This window comes from Phycodurus eques, chromosome 21 (assembly GCF_024500275.1).
Source record: "Phycodurus eques isolate BA_2022a chromosome 21, UOR_Pequ_1.1, whole genome shotgun sequence".
NCBI classification, from domain to species: Eukaryota; Metazoa; Chordata; class Actinopteri; order Syngnathiformes; family Syngnathidae; genus Phycodurus; species Phycodurus eques.
Genome location: NC_084545.1, coordinates 13,843,058 through 13,869,005, shown reverse-complemented (window position 1 = coordinate 13,869,005; position 25,948 = coordinate 13,843,058). Strand labels below are relative to the sequence as shown.

Here is a 25,948-nt window from a genome sequence, read left to right as displayed (position 1 = left end):
TGCTGCATTTCCTTCGTAAAGCGCGAGCGAGGTTTCAACGCATGGATCCAGCATTCTTTCCTGCGACGTCCAAACATTGTTGCAGAGACATAAAGAACAGGTGGGGACAGGGGTGTGGGTGTGTTGTGTTTGTGTGTGGTGGGCTGCAGGTGTGTGAGTTCTAACCCCCCATTTCCCCTTCCGTCTTTGACAAACAGGGATTAGAAACTTAGGTACAGCTGCTAACACGTCTTTTCTTCATTCGTTCTTTCTTTCTTTTGTCGGAAATGTGACCAGGTTTTTCTCATGAGGCGGTGGGACGTCCCTGCGCAGTCAGAGGCCCTTTCAGACATCTTAAGTTTTAATTAAGTCCGAGTTGTCAGAAGAAAGCTCCCCGAGACCAGAGCTCAGGGCCATTAATTACAGCTATCTTTGTTTCTCTAAAAGGAGGCCTCCCTCGCACTCTTTCCCCCTCTCGCTCCGTTTTTTTTTCTCTTCTATGCTTCTTTTCTTTCCTGCCCTCGCTCGAAGGAGACAAGTGAGCTGCGGTCATCGCACATACATGTGCTCGTGGACACACATGCATATACCACATGCAAGAGTTTCATATCTTTGAATATCTTTTCTCCCAATACCTTTTTTAGTGAAACCAATCATCATGTTCTGGCCTGTCATAATGGCCTTACATAATCGCACCATATGCTATGCAACATACACAAGAGCCCCTATAGATCCTCGACATCTTGCATTCTGTCATCAATCATTAGTACTTCAGTGTAAAAACAATGGTGCCTTTCAATGTGCCTTGTTTTGTGTTCTTTCTTGATTCACTCGGGATTTCACTCCAGTTACTTATTCTGTACATAAATGGGAACTAGCTCCAATGAATGCAAGTCCTTAGCATCGAATAGCGAACTAGCACTCAAACAAGACCTTGATTTTGTCCAGTGACAACAACTGCAAAAAAAAGAAAGAAAGGCGCCGTGTAAATGTGACAAAGCCTGTGTTCTTTTTCTAAGCCTTGAGCCACTGATAACTCTGCGAAAAAGTGCGAGGTTTCACTCGAGTCATCCTTGACTGCTTTTCAAATGTTTCTTCTGGCAAAGCCATCCAGGTAATTGAACTGGTTGGAAATTAAAATGCTCATACAAATCAGCAGCGGCCCCAAAAATGCGTCACATGGTTCAACATTTTGACTTATTTGCTTTTAGGTTTATGAAGCTTCAGTCAGACAGAGTTGAATGATACACTTGGGGTTGAAGCGGGCTGCCAGCTAGGTTTAGACCTAATATTAATTCTCTCGCCATCAGCACATTCCAGAGGGTTTGTTTAAGACTTAAACTAGAGGGCTGTCTGTCTGTCGCTCTGGCACTCGGCAGGCGCTCTGGAGATCGTAGGCCAGAATATCCATGATTTATGAATGTTTAAAAGAGCACTTTGACTCCTGCCAGGCGTGGGCTGCGTAATGCATATTCAAACACACAAACACACTGTTCCTGCTCCTGGGTTTGCGCTTGTGTCTGTATTCCATTTAAATGTGGATATAATGGATGAACCTGCTCTCGGGAGACATCAGTAGGACTTAGTTGTTTTGAATGAGTTGGAAACTGCCATTTTCTGGGGTTACGTGTAAAAGACGATCATGAAAATAAACTCTAACTCTTACCTTCGAAAGGTGTGGCTGTGGATAATCCCAGTGTATGCTGCTGGGCATCATTTATAATACTGTATCAGCACCATAAAAGTTGTTCACTCAAACAATGAGATTCCATTAAAACAAAGTCTGCAGTTTCCACTGATATGATGGCTTTGTTTGTTTTTACATAGACAAGACCGACCACGATATTATGACCGGAAATGAGAACTAATACTGTACATAAACTATATATGTGATAACGTCATCAAAATAGATGTTTTTTTTTCAGCAAATGTGAAATCACAAGTACTGTTACAAGGAAATAATAATAATAATAAAAACTGTGACCTGTGTCAGGGCGTCGGCATGCTAATGGAAGTCAAATTTGAGACTTTTTAGTTAAGGACGGAACACTTTGTGAAGTGCTTCGGTGCAGCTGCTGGAAAGATTCCACTTAAAACGTAGTGTAGTACTTGGTTATACTGTATACAACGTTCTACCGGATTCTCAGGAGAGCCCTTTGCATTAATACAATAGTGCCACCTTATTGCCTGTGTGTGTCCACAGAATTACAAAAAACACTCACACGCCCTTTGTGGCTTATGGCACCTCATCACAACTCCTGGTGGTGGTTAATTGTTGGGAATTAGTGTTTGGCAAACAATCAAATAAGCTAACATTCCCGGAGGCCCAATCAAGCTCATAAACAGCCCCCTTGTCATGGGTAGACCATAATGCAGCATACACACCTCTCTGGATGGCGGCGAATGTGCACGCTCACATCCCCCCCAGCCCCTCACATGGAATGCAAATTACCACACGGGGGACTTACTGTTTATTTGTCAAAAACACAACATTGTCAATCTTGTCCATAAAACACACACACACAAACACACACACACACACACACAAACACAAATTGGGAGAGGGAGGAGGAGAGTTAATTTGACAGGTGTGGGAAGCTCCCGTGTGGTGTTTTTGCTCCTGTGTGTGTGCGTGTTTGTGTGTGTGCGTGTGTGTGTGTGTGTGTGTGTGTGTGAGTGAGAGAGAGAGCGGCTGACACAGGACTACATTCATTATTCTGAATGAGATGTTTACAAAACACCTTTCTGGCACACACAAACACAAGTACACACACCTCGGCGCTCACTCGCTTGGTTTGTGGGGCGGGGAAGCGGCGGCGCTGCATCACATTCATTTGTTCTATGTGTGGTGGCAAAGCTGTCTCATTAACTGAATTCTTAATAAGGCAAGGCAAAATACAGCCTTCCAAAAACTTCTTTCATCTTTCTTTCCATTCTGACGTGTGTGTGTGTGTGTGTGTGTGTGTGTGTGTGTGTGTGTGTGTTTATGCATCAGTCATTTCCAGAGCACTTTTTTTATTTTTTTATTTTTTATTTTGCGTGTTCCAATTGCGCGCCTCCCTTTTTGTCTTTGCCTCCGATTGTGTGCGCAAACTTGTAACGACAAATATATTTCAAAAGCGGGAGGCTCGCTATTTCCACCATAAACCATACGACAAATTAAGGTATCCAGCACAAACATGACCCTTTCCTGTCATTGAGTGCAGAAGCAGGCCACTAATGAACACATACTGCCACTATAGCTATGTCTTAATAACCGCTACATGCGAGTCAGATCATTTGCATACATGTTTTAAATGTAAAGAACCATCACGTACAGTACATTTCTGTGTCCGCTGAGGAGAGGGGTGCATACATGCAAATGTGCCCCCGTCACACTGCGACAAGAATAACCATTTCATTTCATCAGTGGGAGCAGGGCGCTGGTTGTCGGCTGTACCCTCCTTGTGGAGCGTCGCCAGCTTCCGGTGCTATCCCACGGGCCCCCCGGAGCCATCCGAGACAAAAACAGCCCCACTTGGCCCAGCAAACAACAAAAGCGTGTTTTGTTCCTTGAAAGTATTTTAAACACATAGCAGCGCTGGCTGGAAGGCTGCCAAGTGTAGAATTCCAACCTGTGCTACCATCTCCCAAATACGTTACTGCCTACCACCGCTCAGCCCGCGGGAAAAAAGGTGAGTGAATAGCGAGATCACTGTCGATGAATCTGCGGCGCTAAAAAAAGAAGCTGAGGGCACAGGTGCGTGTCACCTTACTTCCACCGTTAGCAAGAGTAGCAAATGGAAAGACAAATTTGAAGCCACAAAAACACAAAAACTGTGACTGCATATTGTCAGATGAAAACTTGTCAGATTTTTAACAAGTATCTCTCTCTTCCTGAACTAGTACTTCCCCATTAGACCACACCTCGTCCATTGACTTTCTTTTATCGCAGTCAAGATAATTACCACATTTACTTGGTCTTCAACAAACAAAGCGGCAACCACTTCGGATGGTGATCATAATGTATTGAGCAGTGGCCTGTGATTGACTGGTGACCAGTCCAGGGTTTAGTCTGCCTTTTGCCTGAAGTCAGCTGGGCTAGGCTCCAGCTGTCCGTGACCCTGAACAGGAGGAGCTATATTGAAAATGGATGAATGAATAAATAGATAAATACATTTTGAGCAGGTGCTTGACAATAAATGTCACTGGCTGATTGATGCACACAGGTAAAAAAAAATAATAATAATAACTGGCCATTAAAATGAATTACACTTCTTTGAATGTAAAATATCAATGCTTTCGTGGAAGCATGTCGTTTAACCTTGCTGCCCATCATAACATGGTGAGAGAAAGATTAAAACTGTTTTATTTATTTATTCAGCAGTACTTTTTGAAACATGGATTTTCTGGCCAATTATGCTCAAACATTTCCAAATATTAAATACACAAAATACAGGCATGGCTCTGAAAATCTATATTTAAATTTCTAGTGCTAAATCTGCCTAGAAACAAGGGTGTCTTTCCATGTAAAAGAGTGCTTTTATTAAAATACTTATATCATCAGATATGTACTGTAACTACATACTAGGCAAATCTTCGGCTTTATTTTTCACATCCTCAAGGCAACGGTGTCCTTTTGTATAATTGCTATGCTTAAGACTATATAAAAAAAAAAAATCCTAAATAGTACTAATAAAAAAACTTCTTTCTTCTTTCCTTATTTTGCTTGCAAAGCTTCCACTATCATAAATGCTAAGAAAAATATTATTTCCTCAAGCTAAATTGCTTCTCCTGTGTCTCAGTCCTGGCTGATGGCCGTCCCATGTAATCACAGCTCTGAGGCCCGTCCATGAGGTGCATGAGGGCCCATGGGCGAGCTTAGCTTAGGTCACCCAATAATAATAAGCATCCATTGCATAATGGCTGCCAAGGCAAATAAATGAATTATCACACTGAGTCTTTCGAATAAAGCCTCCTGCCATCCGTCTGCTAGCATGCACTCTCCCTCTCTCGTTCTCTCCATTCTGCCTCTACTCTTTGCTCCTTGTCAGCAAGACACAATGAGGACGCAAAGGCGATAAAGCTTTGGGAAAAATAGTATAACTCCTCAGGCCTACCGACCGGATTTCTCTTTCTCTCACTTCCACACACATGCATACATTATACACACTTGCAGTGGTGATGTAAGCATATCTGACATATGGGCCAAAGGTCAATCTTGAAGTTCACAGCTTCCTGACCTTCTTGGCCCCCTTTCTTGGAAAAATCACTTCAGTCTCCCGAGCCCTCATTTTTCTCTCTCCCTTTTACACAAGCACAGTCGTCACCCCCCCCCCCCCCCCCCACACACACACACACACACACACAGCCACCCCCTCACAAAAGGAGGAGAGAAACAGCCTTGCTAAGGATTTACATGATCCATGTCTTCTGGTTTTAGTCAATGAAGCCTAGTCACACATATTTTACATTGTACTGAGCCAACAGTTGGGAATAACAGACTCAAAGAAACACAGACGCCAGATGAGGGCTTACTTACTCATCAGCGCTTGTGTGCATGTGAGTGTGCGTATGTGTGTATTAGATGTCTTAAAAGCCAGTTTACCTCCACCCCCACCAAAATGGATGAGTATTTACATTAGCATTAGATTTAGACAGCAAGGCTCAGCCACTTATTCCCTATTAGCTATCCTGACCTTAACCCATTAGGATCTAAAAGCTCCTGCTTGTCTCTATTGCTGCCAGGTGACTCTGACCAGACCTCCCCATATCCCTAAACCATCTTCTCCGTCATCTCACAATGGGACAGAGATCACAAATCGCCAAGATCAAGATGGTTAAAATGCTAACATGCTCACAGGATTATATATTTTTTTCCCCAATGCTGTGCAAGGGGGAGGGATTCTGCACAAATGCTAACAAGCTCTTGGGCAGGGTTAATCATTTTCCAGTTTTTCTAACATGCAAAGATGCTTTGGGTGAAAATCAAGGCAAGGCCTAATTGACAGGATCTGTGAGAGACGTCAAGAAAAACAAAAATAAAAGGAATGGAAATCTGGGGCTTCAGCTAATTGCTTGGTACCATCAAAGAGGTTTGTACTACACTGATGTTGTTATATTTAACTAAAACCGAAAGAGAAGGGAAAATAATTTTGGCGCCGGGAGGGGCTGCATTTTTTACTTTATTTTTTGCCAAGTTTGGTTTTCTTTGCTCTCTTCAAGCTGCATGCTTTCCAAAAGAATATATATCCATGAGTAATAGTTAGACAAAAGGAATGGTAAAAACGGGGTGAAGCAAAGTAACCGATTGGTTTGAGAGACAAAGAGAGTGAGAAATTATAAGAGGTGAGAACAAAATAACATGAGACAGAAGGGAAGAGAATGATAGGGAACAATCTAGACAAGCGTAGTCGGGTTCAAATCACTAATTACACATTCCTGAGCCTGTGAAGGGAGTATTGTTTTCCAGTTAGCCCCTACCCTGTCACATGGTTTCACTTAGTACAAAACAAAAGGTACAGGGAACAAAACACGTCTCACACCGAGAGTCCTGCTAATGAAAGAGAAATGGGAGAAATTATCCCCGGGGTGGATCCTCATGAGAAATCGGGTGGTGATTATAGGCCAAAGGGAGTTCATTTTGAAACTGTCACAAAATGTCAGACTGCCTGTCTCTTTCCTTGAAGAAGTGCAGTAATTGAATCAGGCTCTCATCATGTAGTAACACTACGCACATGACATACTTGAAACACACCTTGCAATCTTTATTTAATACGAGCTGTTGTTGTTTAGCGTGCCTTGCGAGTGATTGGAAAGATGGCACACTTGGTTTTTGCTCGTCTCTGTTACAGAGGTCCAACTGCCTTTGTCTGCATACTTATCTGTAGGTAGAGACTAAAATAGAGATCGTGTGTCTCCAAACACACGTAGATAATTCCTTTAACAATTACTGGCATGTCACATAAACTCAACAGACCGCATTTTCAACAACCTGATTTGTTCTGTCTAACCCCATAAACTGGATGCTGCTATCCCAAACCTAGAGGAGAGGAGGCTCCCGTGGCGGCATGAGCGGGGAACAGTAAGATGATAGCGACGGCACCAGAGGGTAGAGTTGCCTGGCCGGTGGTGTTTGTCCAGATCCTGGCAGTGTAAAGGAAGGATATTGTTTTCCCTTCAAAAAGCCTCAGCCGTAGTCCACATACCAGCGTCCACTCAACATACCAATGGACTCTTTGAAGATTACTCAAATGTTTGCCTTTGTTCCCCCACCAGCCCGCAACCGCCCAGTCTGCTAGCCCTAACCTAGACTCCTGCTTGACTGAAGAGGAGGAAGGAATATGCAAAAAAAGCAGCATCAAATGGCTTTTACAGGGAATGCCCATCCAATAAAAAAAAGGACACTGTCTACCAAGAAGCTAAACAATAATCATCCAAAATAAAATTCATTAATAAGAAATCGTACAAAAAGTATGCGCACTCCACACCCACTCCACAAATATGGAAGACATGCTGTTGCAATAATTATGGGGCTGCTGCGGAACATGCTTTAGCAGAGCTAAGCAGCCCATTTTACTAATGCTCCTACTTATTATATATCATAATTCATTCATTTATTCATTTCCTGTACCGCTTATCCTCTCTAGGGTCGCGGGCGTGCTGGAGCCGATTCCCAGCTATCTTCGGGCGGGAGGCGGGGTACACCCTGTCCTTGTCGCCTGCCAATCGCAGGGCACACATAAACAAACAATCATTCACACCTACGGGCAATTTAGAGTCTTCAATTAACCTACCATGCATGTTTTTGGGATGTGGGAGGAAACCGGAGTGCTCGGAGAAAACCCACGCAGGCACGGGGAGAACATGCAAAACTCCACACAGGTGACGCCGGATTTGAACCCGGCAGATGTGCTGACCAGTCGGCCACCATGGCCGACTGGTCAGCATATCATAACTTTTCATTTAATTCTTTATTATTCTGACATTTTCTTCCAGACAAAGACAAAATGTATCCTACACCAATCAAAATGTGTTATGGATGCACTCAGACCCGAACTATTTTCTCATATAAATTTTGTGTTACCACAGTAATGAAATTCCTTAAAAAAAACTACCAACAAACTAATAGAAAATGAATGGGGCTGTTGAAATGAGTCCCTTTTTTCCCCAGGTATGCTGTTCTAACTGTGAGACGTGTTTCTCTCATGTCATCGCATTTTGTTGACACGCTTTGGATCTTTATCTTTTCTGAAAATGAAAACTCGCCCTTCTGTGTCAATAGAAATAAGTCGAGCAAATTCAGCAAACAAACAAACAAAAAAACAGAAAAAAAAAAAGCAGATTTCGATGAGTGTGTATTGACTGGGACTATGGAATTTAGGTTATGAGTCAATAGTATAGCCTTTCAAAAATCCTTCAATCCTGTTGACTGCTAATTTGGTGATTACCTAAAGACAGGTGTCTTCTCTCAGGAAAACCCACTTTTGTGTCACAAACAAGCTACAGTATTTTCTACCGTTTATTTCACATTAAGTGAAGGAAAGTCGATCATCTCCGCAATATTATTTTTTTTGCTAATTTCTCTACCAAACCTTCAGTCAGTTTTTTACCAGTATAGAAAATGAGCATTTTCCTCCATTCTCCATTCTCCGTGCTCACAGGAGTTATGTGGAATTAATATCTCAAACGGTTTGATGGTGATCACAATTTTTTTATAGGTAAACGTTCTCAGCAAATTACATGGAATTAAATTTTTCGCAGTTCGTGCTACACAAGTGTAAGCAATCAACATGAACCAACTGTCACATGACACAGTCCTTACCCCTAATTTGGAGTTTCCTCAGTTTCACTCAGCCTCACCAGTTAGGCTGTAACAATATATGAAAGGTAAGATTCCGTTCAAATCTCGATTTCTGAGCAACAGTTCGATACACAATTACATTTGTTTAAATGAATAAATTCATATGATAAACATATCTTACCAAATATCCATCCATCCATCCCTTCACCAGAGACGCAGGTGTGCTAGGGCCTATCACAGCTGACTTGGGGCGAGAGGCGGGGTACACCCTGAACTGGCCGGTAGCCAATCGCAGGGCACAAATAGACAAACAACCATTCGCACTCACATTCGGACAATTTAGAGTCATCAATTAACCTACCATGCCTGTTTTTGGAATGTGGGAGGAAACCGGAGTACCCGGAGACAACCCACGCGAGCACGGGGACAACATGCATACTCCACACCGGCGAAGCCGGATTTGAACCCGGCTACTACTATGTTAATGCCCTGAGATTGGCTGGCGACCAGTCCAGGGTGTACCCCGCTTTCGCCCCCCAGAGTCAGCTGGGATAGGCTCCAGCATGCCCGATACCCAAGTTAGGATAAGCGATATGGAAAATGGATGGATGGATGGATAATAATAATAATTATTATAATAATTAATTGGCATTTCTGCCATTTCCAAGATGACCCGGGTTCGTGTCATACGGTACAGCGATTTTCGGTTTCGATTCTGTATTGTTCCAGCCTAACTGATTGGGTTTTTCAGTGAAGTTGCACACAACCAGATATACCGTAAGCAAATGCCTGAGTGCTTTCTGTACTCAGTGTGACATCTTGCTATTCTCTTTCAAAATGGTACCTGTTCAGAGGGCCCAACATAAAATCCTCACCATCCTTATCCTCCTTTGCACTTTCTCTACTGAGCTTGCCATTTTGTCATAGCATCTATACGTTAGCATACCAACAAATGACATTTTAGCATTGTTGAGCTTTTCACTTTCAAAAAATAATACCTGACCACAAGTCAACGACGTGAATTCCTTATTGCTGTACCTTAGGGCTTTCTGCATTATGTGCACTGATTGCACAGTCACAATTCTCATAATTAATAGGTTGGAAGCACAGGGGAAAAATGAAAAAATATCTGCGTTTTCTCCACTCAGGCTGCTATCTTGCTAAATGTTAGCACAACCACTGTAAGCAGACTAGCGTTTCAGCTATTCTCTTACACAATAGTACCTGACCAAAGGGCACAAAGTTGAATGCCTTATCGATCGGCCTTTGTGTTTTCTGTACTCAGCATGCTATCTTGCTATATGCTAGCATAAAAACTGTTACCAACAGTTGTTTGGAATTGGACCATTTTCCTTTTTGTCGAGGCCAAAGTTTAAAATAGTTCCACAAGGCAAGCCCAACCTCACAATATTGCCTTTGCAAATGCGGGTTACGGACTTGCAACAGTTAGCAGGTTCATTCAAAATTTGGGTGGGAATTTTTCAAGCTCTAAACACTCTTCAATCTTTCTGCTTCATTAAAACAATGAACAACTGCAATTCATTGTCAATGTTATTATTCCCGTGGGCTTGTTTAATGTGCAGAAAAGCCACAAATCAACACCCCCCTACCCACCGTCGTCCAACCCACATTAATCCCGAACAAGTAAGTGGGCTTTCTATCAGGTCTATTTCAAAGCATTAGGGATTACTTCACAGAACCTAAGCCGCTTGAACTCACAGGAGGTCAGGAGCATTGTGCTGCTGCTGGGGGCATAGGGGACCAATGGGTAAAGGTGGATGGACTGCAGGACAAGCCGGTTCCTCTTCCCCCTCCTTTCATTGGCCCACCAACACTATTCCTCAAGCCTTGCAGCTCTCGTTTGATTCCTGCCTCCCTCTTCCACCATATAATCGAATATCTCCCAGTACTTATCTATTCACTGAGCACCTAATGGTTAAAATCAATTAGAGCTGGAATGCTGAAATGCCAAATACTGGGCCACATGCTGATAATGACAGAGAGCACGTGTGAGAGCGAGAGAGAGACTTGGGACCGGTCCAAGGGAGGAACAATTACCTCCAAATCGATTGATTATTGATTTGGTAGGGCGTTGAGGAGTATTTCAGCTCAACTTTGTCCAAATCAATATCTTATGGTTTCACAAGAGAAGAAAAGTAGGGGAGAGCCAGGATCTAAATAGCTAAATTGCGAAATAGGATGTCTACTTTAGCGCCACTAATTAACACATAGTCGACAAAGATCAGAGATTGTGCATCCTCTTTTATTATCATATTCTTTAGTCAAACACAAAAATGCCCAGCCAACCTTCCTTAAGTTATGAATGTGACAACACTACAGCGGTGGGAACAAGTCATTGCGTGTTGCAAGACACAAGTCTCAAGTTAAGTCTCAAGTCGAGACATGCAAGTCCTACGATTTGAGTTTCGAGTCCTTTTCGAGTCATTTTACTAATAAACTAAAAAAAAAAATAATAATAATAATATATATATATATATATATATATGCCGGCACGGTGACCGACTGGTTAGCACATCTGCTTCACAGTTCTGGGAACCGGGGTTCAAATCCTGCCCCCGCTTGTGTGGAGTTTGCATGTTCTCCCCGTGTCTGCGTGGGTTTTCTCCGGGCACTCCGGGTTCCTCCCACATCCCAAAAACATGCATGGTTGGTTGATTGAAAACTCTGAATTGCCCGTAGGTGTGAATGTGAGTGCAAATGGTTGTCTGTGTCTATGCGTGCCCTGCGACTGACTGACGACCATTTCAGGGTGTAGTAGCCCAAGAGGTCATGAACTGTTGAAATATAATAATAATTAACTACTACTAATTATGGCTTGGGAGATGTTGAACTAAATTATAATCAGTCAGATCTTTTAACATTATGTTGACACTAATCATTTATTTCGACAGTAAAGCAGTGAGGTGCACATACAGTTGTAAATAGAGAAAGCTGGGTCATAAGTCACTGCTGTTCAAGTCCAAGTCGAGCTGCAAGTCTTTTAACATATTGTCAAGTCGAGTCATCAAAATTATGAATCGAGTCTGACTCGAGTCCAAGTCAATTGACTTGAGTCCACACCTCTGCAACACTAAGCTTGCGTTCTTCAGAAAAACACTGAGGAGTAATAGGGCTCAACTGCCAAAGAGAGCAACTGAATAAAGCTTGGTACAGTCCCCTAACATACTGTATTTTCAAATATCAAAAGCATTTAAGGGAGCCCATTGGAGTACCAACTAGGTAGCTAAAAGGTGAAGCTAGACAAAACACGTTGTTTTCTATTTTGTCGCTATTTACATGGCTGACACGGTTATTGCTATCCCAACTCCACACCTGTAGAAAAAAAAAGCAGATCAGGATGTGCTATTCCAAACTGAGCTGAAATCAAATTGTGGAAATTTGGTTATGAACACAACACTATGCGTGAGTTGCAATTCGGAGTGTCAGCAAAGTCTAGATTGTGCACACCATACACGTATAAAGTCATGCACACTAAAGCTCTGCTACCCATCTGGTTGAGGCCTGGAAAGGAGAAACTCTTATTAATATCGTGGAGGATTATTGAGGGATAAAGGCTGTCCACTCAAACACACAAAGCCGCACTGTACACACACACACACACACACGCATACGAACAAGCACCTGTATTTACGCTTTAATTAGCCGTGACCCTCCCCCACTTCCCCTAAAGCTCACATATATCCATTGTAACGGCGGCAGGTGAAAGGTGAGACAGGTTGTACCATTTACGAGGCATTGGGATGAAGAGGTGAAAACGAGGGGACAGAAGATGAGGTAGGTTGGCTGACAGGGCTGCATCATGTCAGAAAGTGATGCTCAATTGGTGAGCAATGTGTTTAGAACAGCAAGTATTTGAGTTAATGGGAGGCAAGGATGCAGTGATCAAGCAGACAGCAACTCAAGTGGGAAGACTTCATAATGGAGACCAAGGTTGAACGAGAGACTTAACTGTAGATATAAGTACGCCTCCATGAATATATGCAACGCTACGCCTCTGTAGGAGCATATGCGAGCGACTGTGTCATGAACGGCGTAATGCATATGAAATAGATCTGTCTCTTTACTATTCCTGAGGACCAACACAATGGGTTTTTATGCAAATCTACAGGAGTCAATCTTCTGTCTATTTCCCTATCACACTGGTCTATATGACAGTCTGATAATTTGGGCTGCATTTATATAGAGAGATATTTGATTTTTAAATGAGAGTAGGAAAGGTTGACCTTCGCTAATAACCAAGACACAGCGTTTGACTTCATGCCACAAATACATAAACCGAGCTATCTGCATTCTAAAGAGATGAGCCGAATACAATATGCATGCATGAAAGGCAAAAAAAAAAAAAAAGAAGAAATAGAAAGAGTTGATGATAATGAGAAAAGGGGTGTCTCTTAAGATGCTTCACCAAATGCATTCTCTTGTTTAATTGGCACCTGTTGCTTGCCAAGGGAAATCTGTGTAATGAGAAGGCCTATCTGCAATTTCTCAAAGCAAGGAAAAATAAAAAATGAGTGTTAGAAGCAAACATACATTGAAACATCCATTTATCGGAGTGTACTCAAGCTCGACATCCTCTGCCCTCTCTTTTCCCGTCGCCCATAAAAACGTTGAGCTTTTTATAAAGCGGAGTTCAAAGAAGGACACAGGGGACAAGAAAGACGAGTGGGAAAATAATGAAAAGAAAAACAGAAATATGGAAATGCACACTGGATCCCGGATGTCCATTTCTGCTTGAATAATGACGGAAAACTGGACAGACGGGCAGACAGTGGGACAGACGGTGGAGGGGTAGTGGCGACTCAGGACAGTTGAAGATTTATTCAGACAGCCATCTGAGAAACAGGTGCTACGGCCTATGAGACAGTGTGTCTGTGTTTATGTGTGTGTGTGTGTGTGGTCCCTGACCACGCAACATTGACCATGAACATTCTCCACTCCTAATGACCCAAGGGCACAGCCCTGATCGCAACCTCAAAGCCCAATGGACACACACACACACGCAGTGGCTACGAACCGACCCCCCCCCCCCCCCCCACCCCCGTACTTAGCCCTGCAACACTTGTGAATGGCACTGACAGATTTATTCCCGTCTCTTGTGTGCATTAAAGGCCACTGTTTGTTATTACAAATCATAAACGAAACCATACATCATCATATTCAATGCTAAGCTAAACACCAGCTCTGGCCAGCGACAGACAGGCTACGCTATGACGGTGTTTAATGTTCAACTAACCACATATGCTACTGGCACAACATGCGGACACAGACTTGCACTCAACAGCTGTGCTAATATTGAATTTAAATCATACGATGTGCAACTCATAATAAGTAATACAAAATTGTAAGAAATTTGAAAACAAAACGTTTCAACCAAGGAACAGCATTTGACCAAATTTTCTTACTCAACGATGCGGAAAGGTAACAAATAGGATTAATGGGATGAATGTTTTGAACTCCTATTTCCGTGCCAGTGTTGTATTGACCAGAATTATGGTGCTCGGAGGATATACAGTAGCTCGGCCTCGCAAAGCTGATGTCACTTTCTGCTTTATTATGGACCGCACTACATTTATTTTTAACCGTGAATTTCTTCAAGGCCTAATTCAAATCCAATCAATTCCAATACAATCAGCAGAATTCCGATTAATTGGTTATTATGCCCATTCCCTGTTAGAACATTTCCGATCCTAAGCACCAGCACAGAGTGCCGTTTTTTCCAAATGAGGCCTATGACTTTTGACACTTGCTAGTCCCGGGACACCCGTTCACTTCATGTCTATTTGCTGCAAATGTCATTTGTCTCACTCTTTTTCAAAGTTTGGAAAATAAGACACTTTCAAATTCCCCTTAGAAGTGCTCCATCTCTGCTACAAAGCGGTCATAAAATCTCCTGAATATGCTTTTTGTTTTGTGTCTTCAAATGGTTTCCCATGCCATAAAGATTTTCTGTGTTTCCAAAAAAAAAAAAACAGATGGTAAAGTCGTCAACACTCGGATCTTTTATGCACCAAGCCAAGCTACCTCAATTCCCATGTGCTTTTCACCTCTGCCAATACATGAAAGAGGAGGTGTTTTTTTTTTCTGGTCAAATAAAAGAAATGATTTTTTCCTCTACTCCAGTTCTACCACTCGTTGCCTTCTCTCCCACTTGCTTGGCTTCACTAGCACATGTACCACATGTCCAAGGGTAAAATATTGGGACTTGTGCCAGATGCATTAAAAGCCTCATCTGTGGAACACATTTGTTGAGGCCTGTAGAGGTCGGTGGGTGGGTAGATGAGGTATTGCGGTGCACAGGGTGCGCAGAGGGGGCATTGGGCTGGCCCTCACATGCCTTGGTTAAAAGACATTGCCTTGCTCTCGTGGAATATATCGGGGGAGGAAAAAAATAGAAATGCTTTTACCAAAAGAAAAGTCTTCCTGTGTCAACTGTTTGCCCTGTCTGTTTTTCTTCTTCTTTCGTAATCATTTATTGTCCCACTTAGATGACAAACAAAAATTGTCTCAATAAAGCACCACACTCAAACTGGAACTGGATCACAACCACAATGGTGCCACTTCAGCTATGACAATGCTAAATGTTGCCACAAAAATACACCATGACAGGGCTCAAATGATATTTTTTGTCCGTAATTTCAATTGCAGTGGACCGCGTTTTGTGCAAAATCCTACTAAATTCTCACAGAACGTTTTATTATTTAATTATTATTATGTTGCCAATGGAGCTAACGTATGGCTTAATATATACACAAATGTCTATATAAAATAGGTATACATTTAGTAAGAAGACTAATTTCATTAACATATTGTGTATAAAAACTAATCCAATTCAATCTAATCTTTAACCTAGCCCCTGCCATACTCAGTGTGTCAATATAGACATGTTTCATAAGAACGCCAACAGACATAATCATTTCGATCCTGGGCACAGTAACTTTGAATTAGTCCCTCATTTCCAAAGAAAGTAAATTCCGAGAAGATTATTATGAAATGTATACATCATCATCACAGTGTTTTACGAGTGACAGGAGTCTACTGTTCCAAAGTGTAATTACTCTTATATGTATTAAATGCTAATGAACTCAAGTTTTAAGCTTGCAAGTCTTATTTCATCTGGGTTTCTACTACAATTGTACTGATTGTTTTTACAGCGGCAAAAGAATCAATGTCGTAATGTCTTGGAGGTCAAAGTATCACATTGCACAGTTTGTTGTATATGTATTTGTATTTGCTTTTGTTTTGCTTTGTTTTGTTTTCCTCTGCTGTCTGCAGCCAGGTTGGCATTGAAAGTGAGAATCTGTTCTCATTTGCCTTACCTAGATAAATAACGGTTAAATCAAGATATAAATAAGGGCTTTGAAAATGTATCAGCTTCCTGTTAAAAGGGAGACATCTGACAAACGTAGAGGAGACACACACCAAATGCACTTATCATATGCTACTACCAATGCAAATTAATTTATCATGATAATTACATAAAATTCAGTAAAATACATGGGCAAACTCACTAACTGTATGTGTATACTTCTTTTACCATCTTTAAAAATATATATTAAAAATATATTTCTGGCTTTTAAAAATGAAATATTTAGAGCGATCCCTTTGCTAAACGTTTTTAAAATTTATTTTCAAGAACCAACACTGTATGTGAGTTCTGACAGAAAACTACTGTGCAAATATGACTGTGTGCTGTGAGCACAAAAAAAAAAAAAGTATTCAATTATTTCACAATTGTTTACAGCCCAAAGGTCAGGCTGAAGAATTTGAAATATGTGGGTAATTAACAGCAACACTGATGCCAGCTGATAAAAAGCAGGAAATCTGCCCGTATCTGATTGGAATCATCTAGCATCCAAAAGCCACCTTTTTTCATCTTTGGCATTCCATTCTCATGGGAACTTTTGATCCTTGTGAGGGTCTCGGTTAAGATGGCAGTGCAAACTCTTCATAAACAAAAACATGCTGAATCCAAATTTTGCATCAAGTCCCCCCTACATTGTATTGGAATGGGACTGCTTTGACCGCTACATGATATGATGTGAAAAAAGACTGCGAACAGATAAGAGCTTTTTTTTTTTTTTTTTTTTTTTTTTTTACCTTGTAAAGCCGTATGGCACCCTCATGCCTCTGGTTGGTGGTATGTAGCCTCAGTTTATCCACGCTGTTGCTGTAGTAGTCACAAGCGTTGCACTTGAGGTGCACAGGGTTGCCAATGGCCACACACTTTAATCTCCACTGGTTGGCCTTGCCTCCCTGCTTGATGTGGGCCACCAGCTGGTGCTTCTGCATGTGCTTGTCCGTCTTGCAGTGCAGCTGAAAGTTGGCCTTGAGCTGCGTGTTGTAGCTGCACAGCTTGCACTGGTAGACGTCGCCGACCACGCAGCGCCACTCCTCCTCCGGCAGCGAGCGCTCCGTGTTGACGTGGGCATTAAGAGCCTCCAGGCTGTCTGTGGAGTAGCAGTTGCACACGGCGCACTGGTAGAGGCGCAGCGAGGGGTCACTAATAGGCGGCGACAGGGAGGAGAGGGAAGGGTCCACTGAGGACATGCCCCCCATTCCACCTGAGGACACCAGCGAGAGGTCGTCAGCCATCAGCTGGCCACTGGCGAGACGCAGTTCCGATGATAGGTCACTGTTCACTACGAAGACAGTGAATGCGAACGTAATATTAACAATAAGATAAAGGTGAAACAAGGAGAATAGTGTAGAACAACAAAAATATAAAAAGAGCGTGAAAATTATTGTGCAGAAAGAATTGAGAAAAAGAAAGGGAGGGAGAAAGGAGTCCTCCATGCAGGCCTCTTTTACACAAAAGGATTTGATAAAATAAAGTCTCACAGACGACGAGGGCTCCTTACAAAGTCTGGTCTATAAAAAAGCTCTAATAGGATTGAATCAGGATCAATTACAATCATCCTTTTCAACTTGCTAACTCGCTCATCAGGTAGCTTTAATTACTCCTCTCAGCAGCGGTGGGATAACGTTTTTAAAGCGCTGGGCTTTTCTCTCATCCACACACACACACACACACTTTTTTTTTTCTTTTGTCCACCCAGACCTGGAAATGAAAAACAAAATCTGCCACCCATAGCAATGAAACAAATGTTTTGTTCGATACCTTCAATGACCCGTCTATGTATGCTATCAAAGCACATCATGTCTGGTTTCACATAATTTAACACTTTGTTTGGAGCACAAAAACAACTGATTGAAATACAGTATATTAAGGAAATGTATTTCATTCATCGTTGGGTGCCTGGTGCATAGCAGTGCACATTTCCAATGACTTTCTCCAGTATTTGAATATAAAACAATCACAGTCGCACCATCAAAACCTAGGTACAGCTGCGCTCACTATAGGGAGCTGGGTGTTATCGGTGTAAATCACTGGAAGTACATCTGCTGGCTGGGCTGTGACCTCAACACTGGCAGAGGGAGTGTGTGTAACACGGCAGGGTCATTGTTAAATCTCCCTCACTCCTACGGGAATCCACTTCCTGCTGTGTGCCAGTGTATGCGTGTTCATGTGTGCATGTGTGTGTGTGTTCTTTCTGGGGCGTGGAAAGGTGGCATAGTGTGTATGGTGGCGAGGATTAAGATGATTTAAGAAAATTACAAATGAAAGATTAAGAATAATTCTCGTGTGGCGTCTCATAATCATCTTTTTAATCAGTGAGGGGTCAAACAAAAGGAGATATTGACAGGGAGAAGAGATAGGGGGAAGGAAAAAGAGCTGGAGTGAAAAACAGTGAAGAAAAAAAAAAGGATGCGAGTGGTAAAAGAAAGAGATGATACATGAGACAACAAAAAAGAATTAAACTGACCAAGATTGAGGGGAAAAAATGAAGCGCAAACTTGAGATGAGGATCAGTCAGTTTTTAAATGAGATCACCGATCAGCGAGTTTGAAAAAAAAAACGATAATCGATCACCGATCCGATCACAAGAAGGAGGAATGTGTCTATTTAAATGACCTGTTCATTTACTGTATATACTTGTGTTTGCTCAAAAAATGATATTTACAATAAATAATGTGTCTTTGTTCCTCTATTTATGGGAGTGAGGCATAGTGACAGACAGAATAAATGAATGGTCTTCTATGAGATGGCAGGAAGTACATAGAGTAATTAATATATCCACTTTTTGTGACATTTTTGTTTGTTGTTGTGCCATGAGATTTTTCAATTGTAAAATATGTTCCTTGCCTCCATAAAGGTTGGAAATTACTGCTCTGGTCAGATCGTGTGTAAACCAACATTACATGACAGAAATAATGGGTTTTTAAATAACTTTATTGGCCGTCAGATATTTACAGGACTATGCCAAAAGACACGCGACAAGGCTAAAAATAAACTAGCTTTTGGATTCAAATATACTGTGCACGATGGCGACGCGGAGTAAATGTATTTTGCGGCGCCGATCAATGACGTCATAGATCGGCTCGGTGAATTATGACTTAAGGAAGTTCTTCGAAATATGTAGACATGCAAAATCTAACACCTGGTCATTATTGTAGCACAATATATATTTAATTTGGCACATGAATTATCATTATATTAGTGACCTTTCGAATAATAATATAAAAACTATATTGTACTTTTGTTTCATTACGCTTCACTAGCCCTGCGACTGGCTGGAGACCAGTCCAGGGTGTAACCCACCTCCTAAATTCAGTTGAGATATGCGTCATCTTAGCCGCAACCTTTTTGATGACAAGCACTATAGAAAATGCATGTATGTATGGATGAATGGGTGAATGGATAGATAACTCTCAGTTCTTCCCTCATTGAAGTATTCACTGATTGGATTGGAGAAGTCACATGGTTCTACAGCATTATAGTCAGGCATGTGGTGTCCTTTTTTCGACTTAAGTGTGGTTTCTTGTTCTATAAGGGGCTTCAAATAGTTTCATAAGATCTATTTAAGATATCACAGGTTATGTATGAAGAAAGGCAAATTTAATCTGAGTGTTTTATTTGGATTTATGCGTCACTTACCAAGACCAGATCCAAGAGCACTTGCTGTCGCTGCATCAAGCTGGAAGGGGTTGATCATCATCTGGGCGTCTGGGCCGCCGCCAGGGTTCTCCAATTTGACACCCGCCAGGCCGATGTTCTGAGCCAGATAATACTGGTACAGCTCTGCCTCAGCTGGTGCCAGGCCTAAATGAAGGCTGTGCTGGATCTGCTTCATGTTCTGCTGTAGCAGCATCATGTTGTGCATGTGTTTCTCACTCGTCATATGGATTCGCAGGTTTCGGGCCACATTGGTCTCATAGTCACAAACCTGGAGGAAAAAAAGAGTTATTTGACATCTTTTAAATGTCCATCCATCCATCCATCCATCCATTTTCTGAACCGCTTCTCCTCACTAGGGTCGCGGGCGTGCTGGAGCCTGATCACATCAATTCAAACAACATGCAACCACACATGACCACACCATGAGATTTGAATATGTTTTAACCAATATTATATGAAAATGTATGAAAAATTATTTTTAAATGTATTGAGTTTTGTGGAAGAAAAACATAAGACAGTAACACAGGGTGAAATAAGTGGCTCATTGTGTCGCAAATTGCCATGTAGCTACCGCTGCACTACAATGTCGCTCTGTTGATTTATTTATTTATTTATCTTTTTTTTTTTTTGTTACCTCACATCGCCAAGTCGGTTTCTGTTTGGGTTTAGATGGTGAGGGTGCCCCACAGCTGACACCAAGGCCCGCACTAGCTGCTGGGTTGGCATGGTTGTGGTTGTACTGTGCCTCACTTCCACCATTCTGGAGTGTTTGGACATTGTTCAGATGCTTGTCCGACTGCATATGGATGCTAAGGTTGCCTTTGGTGGTAGTTGAATAGTTGCATACCTAAAATGGAAGATTTGTTATTAGATACAGTATACAGTAATCCCTTGTTTATCGTGGGGATTAGGTTCCGGACCACCCCCGCAATAGGTGAAATCCGCATAATTCACCACCACATATTTTAGGGATTATTTACCGTAATTTCTCTTGTATAATGCGCAGCCCGAACGTTGACCTCAAAATTCTGGAAAACCCTTCTATCTATGTATAACGCATTTTTACGATGCATTATTTTGCTTCTACCAATATGATCAAAACATTAAGTATTTTTTCAAAGAATTATCCTGAAGTTAAGCACTTTATTTGAACATGTAATACTTTTTTTATTTATTTAAATTCACAGCCTTATTTTTCTTTAGTAAATAATGAACACAGTTGTGCTCATATGTTTGATTACCCAGGCACAATTTGTAAGATGGGTACAATTCTTTAAAGAAAACATGAAGGGCTAGGTGAAACACATTTAATTTTATTTTAATGGGATACAAATTAAACTGTCAAGCCTTTCAGAAAAGTATTATCATTAAACAAAATATAACCATAAAGAAATGAATGATGGTTATTGTTCAGTCATATTAAAATAAATAAATAAAAATTCACAAATTATGCCAGGGTATGTAAATTTATGACCACAACTATAGATACAATATATGCAGTCACACGTACCCCTGTCATATTGGAATGAAAGTGTAGGCTACACCTTTCTCATAACCTCTAGGTGGCGGTGACATTTTAATGAAAGTTTACAGCTTTTTCATAACCTCTAGACGGCGGCCTACATTTATAAGATGTGAAAAATTTTTTTTATTTCCCCCTATACCAATGTATAATGCGCAGTATTGACTTTTGACAATTTTTCTTTGGGGGGGGGGGCATTATGCACGAGAAATTACGGTATACATAGTTTAAATCGCATCCCCACACTTTTGATTATCTTCCCCACCTCTACCATACTCCTATAAACACTTTTTTTCTCTTAAACACTTTTTAAGATCTTTAACATACAGTAATGCGCAGTAATACTGAATATTAAGTACATTTTAATCCTTGTAATATGTGTTTTAATAATTTTTTTCTTTTGTTTTTTTTACAATTCTAATGTCTTATGCTAGGAAGTGTTTATTTTACCACATAAAATTATAAGATACAATCAAAATCCCACAAAATATTTGACAAAATATGCGCGATACAAATAAAAATCCACAATTTACTGAATCTGCAATATGTGAACCCTGATATAGCGAGGGAACACTGTAGTGTATGAAAAGTGACACAATTCAGACTACGTGCAATTTATAAGGATTCACCCCTGTATTTATGTCCTTGTCAGATATATAAAAGACAGTGATGTAAAATTAGACAGACCTCACAACGGAAAGGCTTGTATCCACAGGTATAGCTTTCCCCTCTGGCTAAACGAGGGTGAGGCTGTCCTGTACGGCAGTAAACACATGATCCTCCGGACTCTGGATGTTTCTCCTTCATATGAGCGTCCAGTGTCTGCTGGTACTTGTAGTGCCAGTTACACTTGGGACATTTAAGCGTCTTGCAGGAGTTCCGCGAATGCATCATAGTCATGTGCCCCCCAAGAGAACGCGAGGATCCCAAGACTGTGTCACACTTTGGGCACTCCACACCACTTCCAGGTGACCCTTCACCTGGACCTGGTGTACCTGGTGTACCTGGGGTACCAGGGGTACTGGGGTTTCCAGTGTGTGGATGAGGAGGTCCAGGACTCTCATCATCCCTCCGCATCAATATCATGTCAAGGGGATGGGAAGATGGTGATGACCCATCCCGTCCCATCAGCGCTTCAGTGGTTGAGTCATTACTGCTCTCCCGTTCTCTGGCAGAAGCCAGGGCAACGGACAGACAAGTCTTTTCCATCTCCAGCTTCTCAGACATAGGCAGGGAGGAAGAGGAGGTGGGTGCAGGACCTTTGTTGTCACTGTTAAACATTAGCACACTGTTGGAAAGAGGGGAAATACTTTGGTTTAAGAGAGGGAAATCTTTGCTACTGGTGCTGTTGGCCCTCTGGCCTTTCATGAGTACACTCATTGCCTGCTCCTCTTCATCCTCTGCCTCAATTTCTTCTCCGCCACCATAGGAGTAACTGTCCTCATCCTGCTCTGGACTTTGTTCTCCCACTGCACCGGGCTCCCGCTTGATGGGTGGGTAGTGGCTCAGGTCCAGCCCATTGGGTTGCAAAGTGCATGTGTCCCTAATGTGGCCCTTACTGTTAAGATTAAAGTTCCGGCCATCCAGGTTGCCACCAGTGGCAGCAGCAGCAGAACTCCCACTGGAGCTTCTATGGGCACCAGCCCCTCCCCCGAGGTTTGGGTTGGTCTCAGCCTTTGGCATGGTTTGGGATCTGGGATTTTGGTCATTGGAGGAGCTGCTGGCACTGCCCTTCAGGAAAGCAAAGCCTGCCTGAAGTGACTCGGCATTCTCCCCACTACTATGGAAAGCATTCCACAAGCCGCGGAGCCCAGTGTCTGGCCCTAGGAAGTTGGCAGGTGTGGGAAAGTGGGATAGCACAGATACAGGGGTTTTTTTTGGTTCCAGAAAGCTTATAAGAGGTTCTTTATCCTTCCCGATGCCCTGTATGATAGCAGAAACACGCTTGTTGCTCAGCAGCTTCTGCTCCTGCTCATTTAGGGTCATACGGTGGTCATGGACAGCATGTGTCACGAAGGACCGGCTATAACCAAATGAGAGCTTGCACAGGAAACACATGAGCACTGGCTTCCGCCGCCCATCGGCCACACAGCCCTCAAATTTGGATAAGTCCACATTGTTGGGGACATCTTTGGACACACATGAGTTTTTGGCTGTACCATCCCCCGTCAGATAGTCTTTGTCATTCCTGTGGCGGAGGTCATAAACACGAAAACTGTGCAACACAGGACTAGTGCCTGCCCTCCCTCCAGTTGAGGTATTTGATATGGAGGGGGGGTCGACCGCCAACGTTTTACCTCCGAAGGATGATGCGATGTGGAAGGAGTTAATGATCTGGGGATAGAAGGACATGGGTGCAGCAGGCTGCTCCAACCGCTCCCCCCCTTGGCTCAGACCACTTTGGCCAGTGGTGGTCTGGGCATTGGGGAAGGTCTGGGAGGATAGCAGGCCCCTGAAATGGAGAGCCCCAGGGAGCCCTTCCTGGTTGCCACGCTGCTCTTTGGAGTCCTCCACGATGAAGGCAGAGCCATCTGGCTGGTAGATGATCTCACCGCACAGGTTCTCCACATCACTCTCCTCTTCCATCTCGCTGTTTATTTCCCCTCCATCGGCCGCACCAACCCCACGCTCTCCATCATCTTCACTCTCCTCCCCTACCATACCTTCGATCTCATCAACGTCTTCATGACCTCCGGTGGTAGGCAGTCGGGCGTTGGGGCAGTGGTGCTCCATATATTTTTGTAAACTGGAGAAGGAGCCGGAACATTCGTTGCAAGGGATCTCCTTTGCCGGTGCCACAGGAGACGTGGCAGGGGCAGAACAGTCTGAACCCAAAGCTGCTCCTCCTCCTACTCCTGGTAAAGTCCCGGTAACACTCCCTTTGTTACCGGTTGTAAAGCTTTCTCTCCGACTCTGTTCTGTAACGGAGTCAATGGTTCCACTGACAGAGGTGAGGCCAGCTGTGGACCTCAGTGGGCTGACAGTGGGCTCTCCAAGGCCATTCTTCATCTCTCTGGCTACAGGTGATGTTTGGTTGTTATTAGCATTGTTGCTGTTGGCGACACCGGTCTCCATGGCCACAACGGAGTTGTCCTCAGCAGCAGAGAGCCTCTGACCACCATGTTCCTGCTGCCGTGACGAGACCATAGGGGGAGAGTCACAAGTTGCCATGGTGTCCACTACATAGGGATCTCATCTCATCCAGCCCAGCAGGGACCTGAGTTAGAGAGAAAAGAAGGGTGGAAAACATTAGAGGTAAGTGATAAATAATCAGAAAAAGTCATTGACATCTGGTTCAAAACTTGAACTGAAATTTATCCAATTAAATGAGCAGCTTCCGTGGAAGGCGCTTTAAAGATGATCATTGTGCAACACTTGACAACTGGTGGTGTGCAAAGTTTGTTTTTAAAACATTTAAGGCTTGCAACCCAGATGACTAAAGAACTGGATGATATTTAGAGCAGCCTTCAGTGGATGAAAGTGAAGTTAAAGTGCTACTTTAGTCTCAGTGTGTTCTTACCAGTAAGGAATAGTTAATTAGATGGCACATATTTAGCCCATTAAGTCCCTTGAGGCATCAGTTTGAGTCTATGTGAACAAGGGAAATAAATTTGATTTACTGATAATTCCTAATTCTTCAAGTATCTTCTTTCATCATTTATGATAATTATTTTCATGTTTCATGTTAAAAGCAGAAAGGAATGAGGGCATAATTACATAGAATGACATTTTTGTTTGGTGGTGTGCCGTGAGATTTTTCTAAAGTAGAAAGGATGCCTTGGCTCGAAAGAAATGTTTGGAAACTGTTCAAAACCCCGAAGCTTCTTTGTTTCCCTGTGTTTTTATAAGTACCCGACAGTCAATCAATTCTGTAATCACGAAGACGTAAAATAAAATTAGACAAAAAAACGACACTGAGTGCTAATTAAAGGAAACTGTTTTCTGCTCAGATAAATGCAACAAATGAGAAACGGTAGTACGTCTTTTTACTTGGTAGAGTACCAGCTCCTCTCAGGTAGCTTGCGTGTAAATGAGCTGACATTAAAAGAAAGCTTTAAAGGGCTATGTTGACCTTCACCCCCCCCCATCCACCTGCTGTTTAATTCTCCCTCGCTTTTGCTACTCTCTCCCTGACTCACAACAAAGCTACAAAGCAATTAGAGGATTAATCCGTACCAATCCAAGGCCAAACAAAGCCAGTGGGAGGGACAGTGAAAGCGTGAGGAATGGAATCAAATGTGTGTGTGATTATGTTTGTGGGTGAGTGCATGTGTATGTGCACACGCTATAATCAAGTCTAATCTGACATATCCAAGAGATGATTTCATGGGGACTAGTGATAGATTAAAAGAGAGAAATTCTGTTTTTGTTCTCTGTGTCCCACTCAGGTATTGTCCTTATATACGCTAGGCAAAATTAAAGGGGGAAAAGGGCCATCACAAGGAGTTTGAATAATTTTAGGTTTTTTGGGGTGAAAGTTCCAGCCTATTAAATAGAAAAATCTATTCATTATTTTTTGTGAACAACTTCAAATTGTGCTTCAGATTTACGATTAAAGACACTTTCTCACACTGACCCCATAGAACTGCAAATAAAAAAAACAATTTAAAAAAACTTACTATTAAGG

General features: G+C 42.3%; 1 protein-coding gene across 1 annotated transcript in view; it reads right to left on the bottom strand.

Annotated features, from left to right (window-relative positions):
- The window catches only part of zfhx4 (zinc finger homeobox 4), an 87,316-nt gene that overhangs the window by 42,984 nt on the left and 18,384 nt on the right, over nucleotides 1-25,948 (bottom strand). The window contains exons 2-5 of the mRNA XM_061666105.1: nucleotides 22,009-24,538; nucleotides 20,434-20,646; nucleotides 19,779-20,067; nucleotides 16,880-17,421 (exon numbers count right to left, since the gene is read on the bottom strand). Coding sequence (XP_061522089.1) covers nucleotides 16,880-17,421; nucleotides 19,779-20,067; nucleotides 20,434-20,646; nucleotides 22,009-24,492 — 3,528 coding nt within the window. The 5' untranslated portion in view covers nucleotides 24,493-24,538. The remainder of the gene's footprint in view (nucleotides 1-16,879; nucleotides 17,422-19,778; nucleotides 20,068-20,433; nucleotides 20,647-22,008; nucleotides 24,539-25,948) is intronic.